Source organism: Zeus faber, assembly GCF_960531495.2.
Source record: "Zeus faber genome assembly, chromosome: 2".
Lineage (NCBI taxonomy): Eukaryota > Metazoa > Chordata > Actinopteri > Zeiformes > Zeidae > Zeus > Zeus faber.
Window position 1 is genome coordinate 29,455,774 of NC_137189.1, and position 16,638 is coordinate 29,472,411.

The following is a 16,638-nucleotide window of genomic DNA, read 5'->3' on the forward strand; positions in this document are numbered from 1 at the left end:
CTGCCCTGCTTACAGCTGAGAGAGAGAGAGAGAGAGAGAGAGAGAGAGAGAGAGAGAGAGAGAGAGAGAGAGAGAGAGAGAGAGAGAGAGAGAGAGAGAGAGAGAGAGAGAGAGAGAGAGAGAGAGAGAGAGAGAGAGAGAGAGAGAGAGAGAGAGAGAGAGAGAGAGAGAGAGAGAGACTCGATTTTAGTTGTTCTTTTCCAATAAGCCCAATAATTTTCTCGCTCTCTTTCCACACCTCTGAACTCCATCCGTCTGTCCTCTCGTTTGCTTAAGCAGCTTGGACCCGTGCAGTTTGTTTTAAGTCGTCCTTTCAACTTTTTCACCAGAGAGATTCCTCTCGCTTGGCAGAAAAAAAAGCAGAACATTCAGAATAAGCTTCGATAAACACCACTGTTCCCTTTTTATTTTTATTAATCTGTTTTCCACCCCCTTTTTTTTTTGTATCTTTTATTTTTTCTTTCCGCTCTCACAACAAATCAACAAACTTGGACTGAGCCACACTCTTGGCTTATTTTATTTATTTATTATTTATTTTTTAACTCGCCGTTGGAGTATTAAAATGCACAATGAGCCCAGTGTGAACGGCTCACATTATCAGTATATTTGAAAGGGGGTTTTGGAAAACACTGCCGTATGATTGTCACGTGATCCGTCTGGTCATGTGCTCCAGGCTCAGCCAAAACACTCAACATGGTGGGCTGCTCTCTCTACCACCTAGTTTGATTTCTTTATTGGAGTTAAACATGGCTTTGTATAATGTAGAAGCAGCATTGTACGCACGACAATTGCCTTACAGACCATACAAGGAACGGACCTCTTGCATATGACCTCCACACCCAAGTTCGTGCTTGCACAATTGTCACCCTCCAATGTGACCTTAGGGTCAGATTTCAAAATTAGACTATTTATTTTAATTTTTTTTACATAATATGGAAGTGTAGAATCAGAGCTTCAAAACAAGGGCTCACCTGTGGGAATGAAGCAAATATTTTGAAAGCTAAGACTTATTAAAGATTATGGTCTTGAAAACAGGAGTTCTGTGACAGGAAGCTGCCACAGCACCGTCACCAGTAAAACTGCAATCCCAGAATGCAATTGGCAAAGTCCTCCCAGCCATTAGAATTTTGGGAATAGTTGTTTCCTGGGGAGCGGCAATTATTAAGCGATTTCAGCGATTATAATTGAGAGCGTCTGCCGCTTTTTCTCATTATCCATAATAACACGAGATTCACAGAGAAGTTTCACAAGAGGTTTGTTGTTGTTTTACAACATTGCTACGGAAGTGACGTCAGCTCTTCTTCTTTGGTCCTTTGAGGCGGCGCCAGCTCAACTTTTTTTTTTTTTTTTCAATCACGCGAAGAAGACGCAGTGTTTCCTTCACGTCACGATACACTTTATAACCTTATTTTATCAAAAGGTTTCACATTGTGACTTCCCATCACTGGGAACATGGATTGGGTGGTCTGCGTGTTGGCATTAAAGGAACCATAAGATCGCCATGTGTTCAACAACTTGTTGGTGAGTAACTCAACTACTGCTGGTGAAGCATGTAGCCTAAACTTTTTTAATGTTTATCTATTAAACAGAAATTAAATTCAGCTTAGAAAATACGTTGAGATATAGAAAACAACCAAAAACAATATTTTTTTAACTGGATGATAAAGAATATGAAGTATAATCCATATTTCAATTTTCTCACTTGTTTGACCATTTTTTGACATCATGCTTATTTTGTTTTAACATATAAAAAGTGGTTGACAATGACCGCACAGGATGGTTGGCAATGGTCCAAATCTAGCTGCCCTGGGCAACGGTTATTGTCGAGCCCTGTTGAAGTCATTGTTTTTGTACATTTAATGCTTACTGAATTAAAAAAGGAATCTTCAATCGCCATAATTTGCTTCCTTTCAAACTTTGTTAAAAATATATGTATTGTACTTACCAAGCCGTGAGTGATTGATTGTCAAATTGGCGACCATGCATCGGTTGTTGGTTGCCAAATTTGTATTATTTTCCAACTAAGTGATGAAGTTCAAGTAAAGAAATATATAGTTCTAAACAAACAAAGGTATACCATGCTTACTTAAAATATATATTTCATTTATTTATTATTATTTATTTTTTAGATATGAAAAGTGGTTGACAACGGAGGAAACCAAGACCGCACAGCATGGTTGGCAATTGCCCAAATCTCATTTGCCCGGGGCAACTGGGCAACCGTTATTGTAGGGCGCTGTAGAAGTAGTTGTTTTTGTACATTTAATGCTGACAGAATATAGAAATCTACAGCCGTTACTTGCTTCCATTCAAACTTTGTTAAAAATAATGAACCTTGCACCGTGTATGGTGCCAAGCCTGGAGACAAGTGTACCGTTGCACCCTTATCCAGGGCTCGACACTTAACTGGCCCTGGTTGTCAAGTTGGCAATCATGGCTGTTTTCTGCCAAGACTGACTAAAGGATTGGCAATTTTAATGGTGGAAGTTTCTTAATGTGGAGAGGTAAACCATGCTTATTCAGTTTTAACATATGTAAAGTGGTCGACAACCGGGGCATTCAAGACCGCAGAGGATGGTTGGCAATCACCCAAATCTCATTGCCCGGGGCAACTGGGCCCTGCCGTCACCAACATTTTTTTTTTTTTTTCCTTCCTTTCGAGTCCTTTCTCAGTTTGTAGTTTACGGCCCCCTCGCCTGAACCATTCATAACTTTACACAGAGTGTGTGTGAATGGACCACACGGGTCCAGGCTAGGGTGGGTGGGGGGTGAGAGGGGTGTACAGGAAGTGGCAAACAACAGGAATAAAGGGGAGTGGGGGGGCAGTTATTCATCCAGTCTGGTGTTCTGGGATCCGAACTGGACGTGGCCCGACTGCTGAGCAGCTCCTCCCCCTCTGTGGGAACCAGCAGCATTGCAATCTTAACTTCCTGTAAACTGGAGAGAGAGGGAGAGAATTTGTGTGAACTGAGTCACATGTTGAAATATCATTTTTAAACATGGAGGAGGAGTAAGCAGGGGATGAAACACGTGACTGCCCATTCACATATCTTGAGAGGTGTCGTTCTAGTCGCCGTTAGCAACCAGCCAAGTGTGTGTGTGTGTGTGTGTGTGTGTGTGTCCTAGTGTTTATTGGAGCCTTAAAGGCTGTTGGCAATTTTTGAAGAGGGAGAGAGGGGAAGAGAATTAAAAAAGGAAAAACTTCAATATACCTTCTTTCTGTCTGCTACCAATTTTCTTTCTCTACAATTCAGTGAAGGTTTATTGGAATGACATTTTGGTTAAAGTAAATGTTTCCGAAGCGTAAACTAAGACTGTATGAAACGGGTAGCTAAACAAGTGATGGTATTTGTTGATTTCATCCATCCATTTTAAACCGGAATCTTGATTAACAGCATCAAGTGTTTTTTGTTTTTTTTTTTGTTTGTTTTTATTCCCCCTAATTTATGATCTGCTGCATAGAGTCATGTTACCATGGCGACCGGCAGAGAGAAGGTTCCCACACACTGACTGCTCCATCAATGCTCCATCAGGGATGAACTTATTCTATGCCTCCCATCTTCTCTGGCTTTAATGGAGTCCTAGAGAGATGGTTTCTGCAACAATACTAGCAACATTGCCTCCACTTCCTTGTCCCAGATATTAAACCTTAATGCTTAATAATGCAGTAGATATATTAATGCAGTAAATGTATGTATATCATCATTAGCAGTATGTGTTAATAACAAACCAATGTGCTGGTCCATTAACTCGCAGTTCAACATGGATGTTGAAAGCCTTCAATATATTTCTATCACAGTTGGGGTTGGTGTTTACGCAAAAATAAGCCATTTGATGAATCAAGAGGGCTGGCAGAGCCATTTTCTGGTCTCTTTACCACCTTCCACATTCAGGTCATACATCACGCTACCTGCCTTAGGGCATATTGTCATGGTGATCAGAAGCTGTGGTCTCAATCTTAAGGGTGGAGCCCTTTTTTAGGCTTTCTCCTTATGCAGGCCTGTCTTCCAGCTTCTTTCTGTGAGAAGGTAAATGATATATACATTAAACCAACAATAGATTTTATGTGCAAATTATTTTTCACCAGTAAACCAGATGGTGGCACTATAATTAAAGATTGAATTTTGACATTTTTAAAGACCATATCCTCAACCCTATTAGGCCATATGTTATAAATCCTGGATGGCTGTGGCTGTGGTTTAACCTGTTGATCGTTAGACCAACCAACGAGCAACAGGCGTACAGCCACTCTGATCCTGGGTCCCTAATCCCCTAGATCCAGGTCAGGTGTGGCTGCTCAAACCACACCACAATGACCCAACTGGATGACCGAGTTATTGGTCAAAGCAGAATGTACGTAAAACTCTAAAACCAAACCTGAGTCCAAAAGTCGCCAAAACCAAAGACTCCAGTGACAATCACTCTGCATGTGATTATTGATTTAGCACTTAAAAACTTGTGACAAATGGCAGCTTACTCTATTTTTGACACTCCCAACAGACAACCCCTTCAATTAACACTGCAAAAGCTGTGTTGCTATTGGTCGATGCCACAATTTTGTATTCCAAAGATCACCAAGATTAATTTCACTACCGAAAGTTAGTCGACTGATTCCAACAATTCCATTGAAATTAGTTGAGTTTGGCAGAACTAGTCTGGGTTGATCGTGCAAGCGAATGACAATTTTATCAGGAAGGCGGGTGCATAGAATGTAATGTAATGGGGAGACGTGTGTCCCAACAGTAAGGACGCACAGGTTTTTTTGGGGACAGAACAGAATGGGACAGTCCCTTAACTCAGTTGTTTAAAAATGTTGTTTCATACATTAAGAAAACAAACTAAAATGAATGGATCTAAAATAAAAACAACAAAAAATCTTGTTCGGTTTACATTTTTCATTTTCCATCCAAGTAAGGAACTGAAAAAATTAAAATAAATCTAAATCTTTCTCTGAGACCATATTATATATATTGCTATATAATATTCACAAGATTTGCATATAGAGCGGGGAAGTGAGATCCGATCACAAGTGGTTACTCAACAGCTCTGAGCTCTCTCTCCCCCCTCTTCCCCTCTCTCTCCCTTTCCGCTCCAGTTTCAGAACACAGTCAACTACACTCAAACTGTTTAAATGCTCAGGTTTTTCCTGGTCGATTAAAAAAAAAAAAAAATTATAATAATAAAATTCTCATTGTAAAATTATCATTAGCGATCGATGGAGTCAATCTCCGATTGATGATTTCATCTTAAATCTGCCATAGCCTAGGCACAACATTTGTACACATCATTTCATGTACTATGCTACTCTTAACAACATAGCACATCGTCGCTTGATGCTCTGTTTGGAGAACAGTCAAACAAGCCGACATGGAGCGCTTAACCAGCCATCACTTTCCAACCTCGACATTTTTGGCTGCAGGATGGTTGTAGACTTGGTTTGGGCAATAGTGAGGCGAGACTCGTGATCGATTCATTCGTTGCTAAAATATCTTTTAAATCACTCGGCAGTCACTCCGGCAGTAGTCGTTTGTTCGCAACTCTGTAACTGCAAGATGTCCTGCAGCAAATGTTCGCAAACAGAAAATTACTGAGGATACATTAATGTGAAAACAGGGTAAACGCAGATGGTATAATTCATATTCACTGACTTATACCACTGGCTATACCCGACTTGGAATTTTGTTAGTCCAATCGGAGTTGGCCGTTCAATGTAAATATTGGGCTAATCGTTGGCTGCGGGGCGCCCAGCTCGGCTCTTCCTATAGGCGGCCACCTAGGGCAGCATCCTGGGGGGAGGAGGAGGGATTTTGCACACCTGTCTCCCTCTCCCACAGTTTTTGGTTATACAGAACCATCACCAACCCCCCTCTTTGGAGAACTATTTTACCATGTTTGGGTCTAAAAACACCTAATCTCTAATCCAAGAGGGGGAGATTCACCACGGGTAAGTGTGTGTGTGTGTGTGTGTGTGTGTGTGTGTGTGTGTGTACACAGGACTTTTACCAATTGGTTCTCATGTATGAGGTCGGTATTATGTTGTGGGTTCTCCAAGCAGCGGAAAGGGCCCCGAAGCCACCCCTGAGTCCTGCAGCCACATAGATGCCCCACAGTTTCAGGGAAGCCATGAGCACCCCGCCCTGCAGCCACAGAAGACCCCCCCGGCCCCCAGAGAAGCCGGAAGCCCGCGGAACAACCTCCACGCCTGGCTCCGAGGAGCATAACCCCGTCTCAGGGAGCACAAGGAGACCCCGCACCCCTGAGACGAACACATACAACCCACCCCCAAGTGCAGGGACAAGACGCAGCCGCAGAACCTGAGCTGCGGTCGCCAGGCCCAGAGCCAGGTCCCAGACTGACACCCCGCCCCCCCCTAGGTGAGCCAGCTGGTCCCCCATGCCCACCCATGCAAGAGCGAGGCCCGCCCCACCGCAGCCGACCAGACGCCCCACCTGGATCATCCCATCCACGTAGCAGAGTGTGCTCAGCACAGGGCACCCCGATGTTAGTCCCCCCCCTGCCAACGCAGTAGGCCGCCGGATATATGGGCCTGGCTGACAACCGAAACCCGCACCCCAACCCACACCCACAACAGAAAGCGGCCCCCCAGGGGCACTGGAAGGCACCTGGTGCCGCTCTCCGTAGCCCTGCCAGGTCGCAGCACACCAGAAACCACCAGGCGCACGCCACCAGGACTCGAGCCCAGCCAGCAGGGGGGCACTCAAAGCATCACCAATCGTTTTAGGGGCTCAAGTCAAATAAGTTTGATCCTTGTATTCAATTTCCCAACTGTGGCAACGTGGCAAAGAAGGCTGCAGCTCTATAAAGTAACTTTTTATGGTTGGCAGCAAAGATGCATGAAGTCAGTAGAAAGCTGATGGTGCTGAAGCCAGCCAGCCGTCACAGTTGGACCAAAAAGAGATGGAGAGGAAAGAAGGGAGGGACGGGCGAGTTAGACAGATCTGAGCCGCAGGGAATGTGGCTGCAGGTTCATCTTCCTGTTTGGAGGAACAGCTCAGAACTCACAACTCTGAAGATGGGATTCCAGAATGCCAGCCCAACACTCACATCAAAGGATGTGCTACCGTTTCCATTTGTTGCGATTAGATGCCAGTCTGAACAGGAAACAGTTAGAAGTCTAAAGTTTGAGTAGCACAGTGTAGCCAGAAATTGATTTTTTAACTTTACTTGTGCTGCACAACTCCTCTATGGACTGAATGTTTTTTTTTTTTTTAATATAAACTGCAAAAAGCATGCAGTAGCTGACGTAGCTTTAGATCAGCGCGATGCAGAGCCATATTCTGAGCTCATGCTAGGCTCGAAGACCCATGGTATTTTTTAAGGCTCAGTTACGGCAAAATACGCCATTGTTGACAAGTATAATCCCGCAATAATAGCCCACTAGGGCTAAAAGTGAATATCCCAAAATATTTGAATTACTGCTTTTATAAAATATTTACATGCACATTTGAGAAAATGGTCACAACTGAATGCGTTTCCAAGGAACTGATCAGTGATCAATTGGCTGTCTTGTAGCTCTCTCTCACTTCCTGCCAACATGCTAACACCTCTGATCCCTGTACATGCTTCATTATAGATGAAGGCTAACTGCTAATCGATATCCACTTCTCATGGTGCACTCTCCCATTACCACTGCTATACGCAAACACACTTAACCTGTCTACGTGAATAGCTTTCACATGCACACCAGACAGAAACACTTAAAAAGTAGTGTCTGCCGATGTCCCCCGAGTTAGTCCCGCTACGTCAGATACTAGGACGAGTAAATACAGAGAACAAATTTCCCCCAGGTCGATTAATAAAAAAAATCTTTGTAGGGTTTCCCACCAGTGTCTTGCAAATTGACCTCCTGCCAAGCCTAAGCATCTGCCCTTGTTTTTTTGTGTGTTTTAAAGTTGTGTTCTCAACTATCAAAATATCAACATTAAAATGGGTAAAATCTTATTTCATTGTAAAGTTGCGCGTAGCACATTGATTCTCTCACTGTCACTCTCTCTCTCTCTCTCTCTCTCCCCACATTGACAACGGACATCCCATTGGGTTAGGTAAAGAAACCCGGTACCACTATGGCAGCGGTTTCTATATGGTATGGTATCTATTGGACCAAATCGCAACGCAGACTTTGGTGCCATGCCCGATCTGCCGAAATATCCTCCCTCCAGTGCTCCAAAACCACACACCCCTTCCCTAAACATTATGGTTTAGAGAAGGGGTGCGACTTGCCGCTTAAAATCCTCTGTATGACGCGCGCTCCTCTCCCGTGCGACTCGAGCCAAATGGCAGCGGTGCTCGTCAATGAGTAAATAAAAAAATCTCTAAAATAGCCCCAAAATAGCCCCAATCAAATTAATTAATTATTTTTTTTAAACAAAAATAAGAACAATAAAAATATAGCCGTGGATCTATTCGTCTGTCATTCCGATCAAGCATTAAAGCCCTTTAAAACGTTGTTTTTGTTTTATATCATTTTTTAAATTTTACTTAATTTCATTATTAAACTAAACAAAAAAGCACCATGTGAACGGGGACACTATCGGCATCACTCTCTCACCCCCCAACCCCAGCACCGGTCTGCCGCTCAGTGGTTGGGACCCTCTGCAGGAAAATGCCGACCATTTGTAAAAAAAAAAACAAAAAAAAACAAAGTCGCTTGTCAGATTTTCGTAACAAGCAACCGTATTTGCAAAAAAAATTGCATCCCGTGATTTTATTTTTTTTCCCCCAAACACTTAAAGTTGGTTATTATAAAAGGGCTGTCCCTCTGCACCCGCTCTCCCTCTCCAGGGTTGTGCAGAGAGTGAGAGAGGAGAGATGCAAACACTGGCATGGCTTTACGGAAGAAACAGGTTATGTATTTTAGGGCGGCATCAAAGTATGTCTGTATAAGCAGCACTGTCTCATCCTATATCTTATTTTAAAAATATACCGACATATACCGGTGCCGGTCAACGTTTTGTGGAAGATTTCAATTTCCCGGACAAATGGGAGCGATTCTGGTCAAATATTATGTGTTTATTGAGCTTAAAAACATTTGATAAGTAAAGCAATATAAAGAATTACATCATCAAGGCATATACAGTAGGTGTATTTTTATTGAATATTCAAGATAAAAGAAGTCCCGTCAGTAAATGCCATTTTAAAAATGAAATATTATAAATTACGAATATTACTACTTGAAATAATAATAATAATAATTTCCGTTTGTGTACACTAAGTAACAAGTGCAGATACTTTAACATTTAGCTAAAACATAATTGTGATCAAATCAAAAACAAAATAAATCTGGCAAATAGGTCTAAATAAATAATATCGTAATAATAATCAGTCGTCGGGGCGTCCCGTCAACATATTTTACACAATGAATATTTACCGTCTGCTTTGGGTCGGAACTTAATTATCCCGAAAAAACGCCAAACTAGACGTATGTGTCCCAATGACACATCATCTTTCGGTTTCTCCTCAGTTGTAGACACTGCGACTTTGCTCCATATGTTTGTCTACTGTGTTTACAATCACAACCTGTCCACGAGGGAGGGGGTGGGGCTTAGTTCTATATCGACAAACGTGATTGGTCAGAGGTGAAGCTTTCACATCAGCTTTGGATCGTCCAAACTGACTGGCTCCCCGTTGCAACTTTCCGAGCGCAGAAATGAACAGATCTGCGAACTTTTTTATCGAAGTGATCCACCCAGCACTAGTTCAAATTGTGCTTGGAGGGAATGATTTTCCCCGGAAATTATGACTGTAGAGATTTAAATATGTCGGACTTGAACAGATTTTCCCGGTCAAAAATCTGCAATTACCGAATAACCCAAATGCTGCGGTCCAGCCCTAGCATGACGTGAACCATCATGCGGCACATAACCGTATATGCGTGCAAAGTTGAATGGCACAGATTGAGTCAGTCGAGGCATCTCTAGTTAAGTATCTTGCTCAAGGGCACTTCACCATGCTACGAAGAGGAGCCGGGGATCGAACCCGCAATCTTTTGACTAATAGACGACCCGCTCTAACTCCCGATCCACAGCCAAAAGTTCCCAATTCCGATGGCCTCCGTTTCCATTTCCATTTCCTTCTCATACACCATCACTACTCAGCTACCAGGCGGCCTAAAGGTGAAGAGGGAGCCTTTGTAACTTTCTGGCCTCTGACATTGGCGTCCATGTTAATCATCTATTTGTCTATATCTGACGCTCCGTGGATACTGCTCAGTGCTGTGGGTCAATTTTGGTGATAAAAGTGGAACAGTTCTCCCTCCGCTCTTTCCTGGTTGTCGTTTAGATGATACAGTATTGTCCAAAGCAATGAAAACGGCCAACAGCCCCCTTTTCCGTCACAGGAAACAATTCAAGGACCAGCAACCTCCAGTACTTGGGATTGGGATCTAAAGATGTAAGGTTTTTCAACAGGAGCAACGTAGTTCCGAAAATCGGTTCAACTTCGATGGTTCCTGGACCCAAAAAAGTCCCTGCAAATAAAGTGAGGTGGTGCTTTTTTCAAGCTACACCAACAAGCTACACTAAATACTAGTTGTACAGACGCCCTGATCTAAACGACACAATTCAGAACAAGCACTTTGCTATCTCACCAGCTCAATGGCAGAGCTGATAAGGGGAGGGGGAGAGAGGGTGAGAGGTGGTAGAATTATTTTATGAATAGTAAATAGTATATACTTTATATATTGTATCCCATACTTGGATTATAATTGCTACTGCTGCTACCACTGGAGCACTTATGCAGTAACGCTGCTGTGATGCCACTACACTTTATTGCTACGCTACTTCTGCCTACTATATACTATAAACTATACTACATACTATATTTATTACCTGTTAGGGCTGGGTTTTGTTTAAAAAATAGATACCCATACCAGTACCTTTAAAGTGATACCGATACCAACCCAGTACTCTATTGGTGATACTTAATTTCTACTATATCCATCATGTGAATGGAAACATTAATTAGCATAAAATTCCACCACTCCACACGCATACATTTTAAGTGTTAAAATGATTAAAATATTTATTTTATAGCTACCAAACTGTACAGTGAAGTATTTGGCCAGTGTCATTTTTAACAAATAGCCAGTACAGGAGGAGCGATTACGGCAAGGAAAACCTCTTTCACTGTTCATATGGACACCTGACAAAACTTGTGAACCTATCCTTTAACCGACCGGTCAAGCTGCTGCTGCGCTAGTGAGCCAATCACACGCTGCATTCAATCCAAGAACGCTTGCCGTGATTGGCTGCGAGTAAAACCTTCCAAAAAGTTTTTTGTTTTCTAGATCTGGGTAGAAAAAGGGATCGAGAGCAGGTATCGTTGGACTCGAGAATGTTCAATACTACTCGGTATTGGTTTATTTTGGTCGATACCTTAAAGGTATTGAGTACCACCTATAATTACTAACTTACGAACCTTAGCGTAACTGCCACTTGCCCACATTGGGCTCACTACTACTAGTCATTATAGTGCTACTAGTCAGCATAGCTCTACTCAGAGTTAACTCTTGTTTTATTTTAGATTACATTTTTATCGCCATCTTACTTCTTACCCCTTTATTTACGTGCAGTTTTTTTTTTTTTTTTTTTTTTTTTTTTTTTTTTTTTTTTTATGACGCCTGAATTTCCCTACGGGGATTAATACAGTTTTATCTCATCTTGAGTGTGGAGTTTTTGCGCTTGTCAATATCCCCCAAAAAATTGGTTGTTGCTAGGTTGTAATGTGTGTAATTGTATAGTGTCTAAGCACCTGTGGCACAATTGGTGTATAGTGGACAGCTTACTTTGACAGATCTTTTCCGCAATACATTTCGAATGAGGTGCGTTTTTTAAATTAAATTGAAATCATCGTCACTGATCCGCATGAGGAATACAGCCTCCAATCAGGGGCCCGAGAGAGACCCCCACCACCAACAACACATTCCCTGAGTGTGACGAACCAGAAAATGACTTGAGAGGACGCGCTTATCAGCTCGCACAAGGGAACAGGCTTTTTTTTTTGGGGGGGGGGGGTGTTGGTGGAATTTGCATGGACTGATGACTTAGTGGTCAATTGGGGACTTACTTTCCAGGTTTCTTACACAAGTTCTTGTTTTATCTTGTTTCATTACGAAGTGCAACGACCCAGTTGTGGTCTAAACCCCCCCCCCCCCCCTAAAAACCCAGTGACAAAATGTCTTTTTTTTAAGAAAGTGCATTTTGATCATTATCTGTCTGTCTGTATCTAAAATGTTTTATGTGACAAAATACAAGAAGTAACTTCACTTCATTTTTCTGTTATTGTGACACTAACCAATGTTGCCCCTTTTCTCTTCCCTTGCTCCTTCCTTCTCTGCTGGTTGCAGGAAGGACGTGAGCAGTATGAGCTGGCTGCCACCTCGGAGCAGGGCGGGAAGAAGAAAGCGAAGAGCAAGAAGAAGGAGAAGGACATGGACGAACTCAAGAAGGAAGTGGACATGGTCAGTCTCTCCCTCTTTCTTTTCTTTCAGTTTCTACCCTTTCCTCCATTGTTCTCTCCGTCCTCTTCCCTGCGTGACACTTTCATTCTCCTAAGGTTTCATCTTTTATTTTGTTCCATCCTCTCCTTTTTCTTTGTAAATCATCCTCTTCTTCTGACTCTTTCTCACAGGTACCAAAATGGAAATGATTAACAACTTGTTTCTCATGAAATCAAGCTGAGGGGTAGGAATTGAGGGCTTATGTAATGTAGGTAAAGTGAATTTGTTGGATTTATGATTGCAATAAATGTCAACAATTTCAGTTGCCTTGCCACTAGAAATGAACTAGAAATGATTTCCTGACAAAAAATATATACATTCATTATTATAATATTGTATTTACTTATTTGCCTGCCTACTTACTTACTTATATATTTTATTTTTAGGTGTCGAGCCCGCAGGACTTTAAAGTACATGAATGAAGTGTCATTGGATCTGGGGCAGTTCAGACATTTTGTAGTCCAAGTTTGATCCACTTCGCTATATTTAGAGCAGGAATTAGTGAAAAACCATTGCCAATCTACCGGAAGTAGCTGAAATTAGGCGGAGCAGGACGGCTGCGGTGATGGAGCCGGCTGGGGTGGTGGAGTGGGGCGCTTTGTGATATCATCATCCAATTTGTTATATGTTGTCCGTGCTGTGCTGCGATCAAGACTCCATTGGTGTGTATTGGTTGCTTCGCGCAGGATCTACACCCGGTCAGGATGAGAGGGACCCAATGCTGTGTTCCATGGGAACTAGGAAAATTGTAACTCGTGTTTGTAGGAAGTATGCTGCGTTCCATGGGAACTCGGAAAAAGAATGGTTGCACTGATGCTGCGTTCCACGGGAACTTGGAAAATTGTAATTCCGCTCGATAGGAAGCGATGCTGCTCTTCATGGAAACTTGGAAATTAGTGAGCGAAACAAACCGGGTTGCTTAAAACAGGGGTTCCCAAAAGATTGCTCTGATCCGAATTGTTCTGAGTGCGGAGCGCCCTGCTCCGCAACGGCTTTCTATAGTGTTAGGGGAGGAGCCATGAAAAGTAAGGCCACCGCGCATCATCAAGCCCAGATTAAGGCCCGCCCAAAAATCCGGAACACAAAAATGGTGAGAAAACATTTAACGGTCTAACTCCACACTTCACTCCTAGATTGTTCAGTCTGGTGGCTTCATAACATCTATAATGTGTTTGGAAACAAATCACTGAATTCACTTCATGGGGACTTAAATGTATTTTTTCACTGCTTTTTTTATGTATAAACGCAGCATCACTTTCCATCGAGCGGAATTACAATTATCTTGTCAAGTGTATTTTTCTAATTATAAAAAAAACAATCCTTGTTTTGTTTTTTGGGTTTTTTTTGTGTTAAATTGCAAACCTTGATGACTAAATCATGGAAAAACAGAAATTAAAAAGGGAGAAAGATTAAACCATCATAGAAAGCCATCAAAAACGCATTCCTCTGTTTTCTTTCTCCATTTAAAAACAATTGTTTTGACAAAATGTGGGCGTTGTCCAAAGCGTACGGCCTGTTCTCTCCTCTCCCTGCCCACTCCACCTCTCTCTCGCTCTCTCTCTATCTCTCCTTTCATCCCTTCATCTTCCCTTCCCACTGAATGTACATGTTCTCTTTCTCACTATCATCTTCTCTCACTCCTCCTCATCTACCTCTTTACTTCCTGTCACCCCCGCTCCACTTTCTTTCTCATCCCTTTCTCATTTTTCTCATCCTGCTCCCTCCTCCTCCTCCTCTTCTCTTTTGGTTGAAGCCGGTTCTCTCTCCGTTGTCTGACAATGAAAAGGGCGGAGCGCTGTGTCAACACTGACCATGTCCTCTCGTGTCTTGACAGGACGACCACAAACTGACCCTGGATGAGCTCAACCGCAAATATGGAACAGACCTCAGCAGGGTGAGTGGTTTAGAGCTTTAACTCTGATTATATCAGAGTTAAAGCTTGAATGTCGATCATTTCTCATTTATAATAGCCAGTTTAAAAGTTTTAACAACATTGAATATTCATTCTGCCCCGCTAAAATAGCCTGTGTGCCACAGACTGATGTTGTTCACAAACTTTCAAACTGCCCGTTATTAATCGATATTCAGCTTCTTCATGGCCTATTTCTGGCATAAATGTTTGTCCGAAGCAGATCTTTTTGGATTGTTTAGGGGAAGTATATTAGAATATTGTATATTCCAATCGGCCATTGCTACGCACGATGCCCAATCTGAGTTGGATATGCAAATGAGGGGGTACGCCCACCTGCGGCACGTTGGGGGAGACAGCTACAGCCTAGCGTCAGCGACAGCAAACGTTTTTGTCGCCGCGTGTGTGAACAGGGGTGGGAGAGCGAGAGACTGAGAGTGTGGAGATGCCAATGCCATCCCAGTGTGTTCAGAACCGACCAGTGAAACTCAACGTGTTGGTGCGGTAAGGTCTCCAGTTCAGTCAGCTGAGTTTCGTCGGCGGTGCAACGGAACTCCACCTCCAACCCCAACTGTAACTCAAAAATAATTCAGAATGTAGCTTAAAGAGACAATATGCGTCTCTTAAATAACTCAGCTTCTGAGATGTGGGAAGGTGTATTTCCCTAATTTCAACTGGAGCTAGTCGAGCTGATCCCCTCTGCATCCCTGCAGCTAACACAGTTAGCATGCAGCCCGTTGCTCGCTCTGTACTGGACACACAGGAATGAAGCTGCTGTCGACCTTCTCATCTGAATCCGGGTCCGTTAGAGGAAAAATGAAATAAAAAAACTGCCGTATCCCCGTAGATTTTAGGGGATTATTGTTGATGTGTAGAACCTAGACTGTAGAAGGCAGAAAATTAATCAATATTCTCACTCATTGTCTCTCAGTGGAATTGTACCATTAGAAGACCAAACTCATTAAGACAGTGTTTATCACAACACGACATTTGGAAATAGTTGAAGTTTTATTTGGGAAAAAAAATTGTATAACATCCTGATGCCACTTTTATTATACTCCAGTAAAATAGAACACCCTAAACGCTGCTGCTCAATCAGTGAGATCAGAGTGAAAAAGCACCGGGGAGGATCCTGCGCTTTCTGAAGTTGTTGGGAAACGCCGCCTGCTTGAAGGGTGTCCCCGTGTTTGCCAAACAAGCCTTTGATGCGGGAGGGAGGGGGGGATAAAGAGCTCTCCAACTACATGAAACTAACTACAGGACAGAATAAAATCACTCCAAACCCAGAAGACCTGTGGTGTTGACGGCATCCTAAATGAAATTATGAGATTCACAGACCTCAAATTATTTTTGGCTATACTACAAGTCTCTGACATCATCCTTAGCTTGGGAATCTTCCCATATATTTGGAACCAAGGACTGATAACGCCACGAGACTGACGCGACCCCAATACCTAGCGTGGGATTAGTGTCAACAGCAACCTCTGGAAAATCCTCTGTATGATCATCAACCACAGACTCCTACACTCCTGACTGGAAATAATGTCCTGAGCAAATCCCAAGTTGGCTTTTTACAAAATTATCGTACACCAGATCCATACCTTCACCCCCAGCACCCTAATTGACAACCAAACAAACAAAAGCAATGGTCTGTGGTATAAACTGTTAGAAAGTGCCGTTGGGGGAAAATCCTATGACATCACTAACTCAATGTACACAACAACAAGTGCAGTGTCAAGATTGGCAAAAAATCCAAAACCCACAGACTTCTTTCCCCAAAGCAGGGGGGTCAGACAAGGATGCATCTTTAGTCCGACCCTCTTCAACATATACGTACATCAATTAACCGGCGAGGGCATTAGAACAGTCTGCCGCGCCTGGCATCAGCCTAGCAGACACAGAGGTCAAATGCCGACCTTTTGCAGAAGATCTGGCGCTCCTGTCTCCAACCAAAGAAGGGCCACAACAGCACATTGATCTTCTGCACCGATTCTCCCAAACCTGGGCATTGACAGTGAATCTAACCAAGACAAAAATGATGATGTTCCAAAAAAGACCCAGCCTCCAAAACCACAAACTTAAATCCTTTCTAGATACCGTTGCTCTAGAGCAGTGTTTCTCAAATGCAGTTCTTGTGTTCTCGTGTTCCTGTACCCCCACGGGTACTATAGGGTACTGCAGGGGGTACTCTGAAAATGAAAAGAATGTGTTA

The 16,638-nt window shown here is 42.8% G+C and overlaps 1 protein-coding gene across 1 annotated transcript in view; it reads left to right on the plus strand.

Moving 5' to 3' along the window:
• LOC307248050 (sodium/potassium-transporting ATPase subunit alpha-1) overlaps positions 1-16,638 on the plus strand; it is a 46,591-nt gene that overhangs the window by 3,618 nt on the left and 26,335 nt on the right. The window contains exons 2-3 of the mRNA XM_080024246.1: positions 12,365-12,478; positions 14,352-14,411. Coding sequence (XP_079880372.1) covers positions 12,365-12,478; positions 14,352-14,411 — 174 coding nt within the window. The remainder of the gene's footprint in view (positions 1-12,364; positions 12,479-14,351; positions 14,412-16,638) is intronic.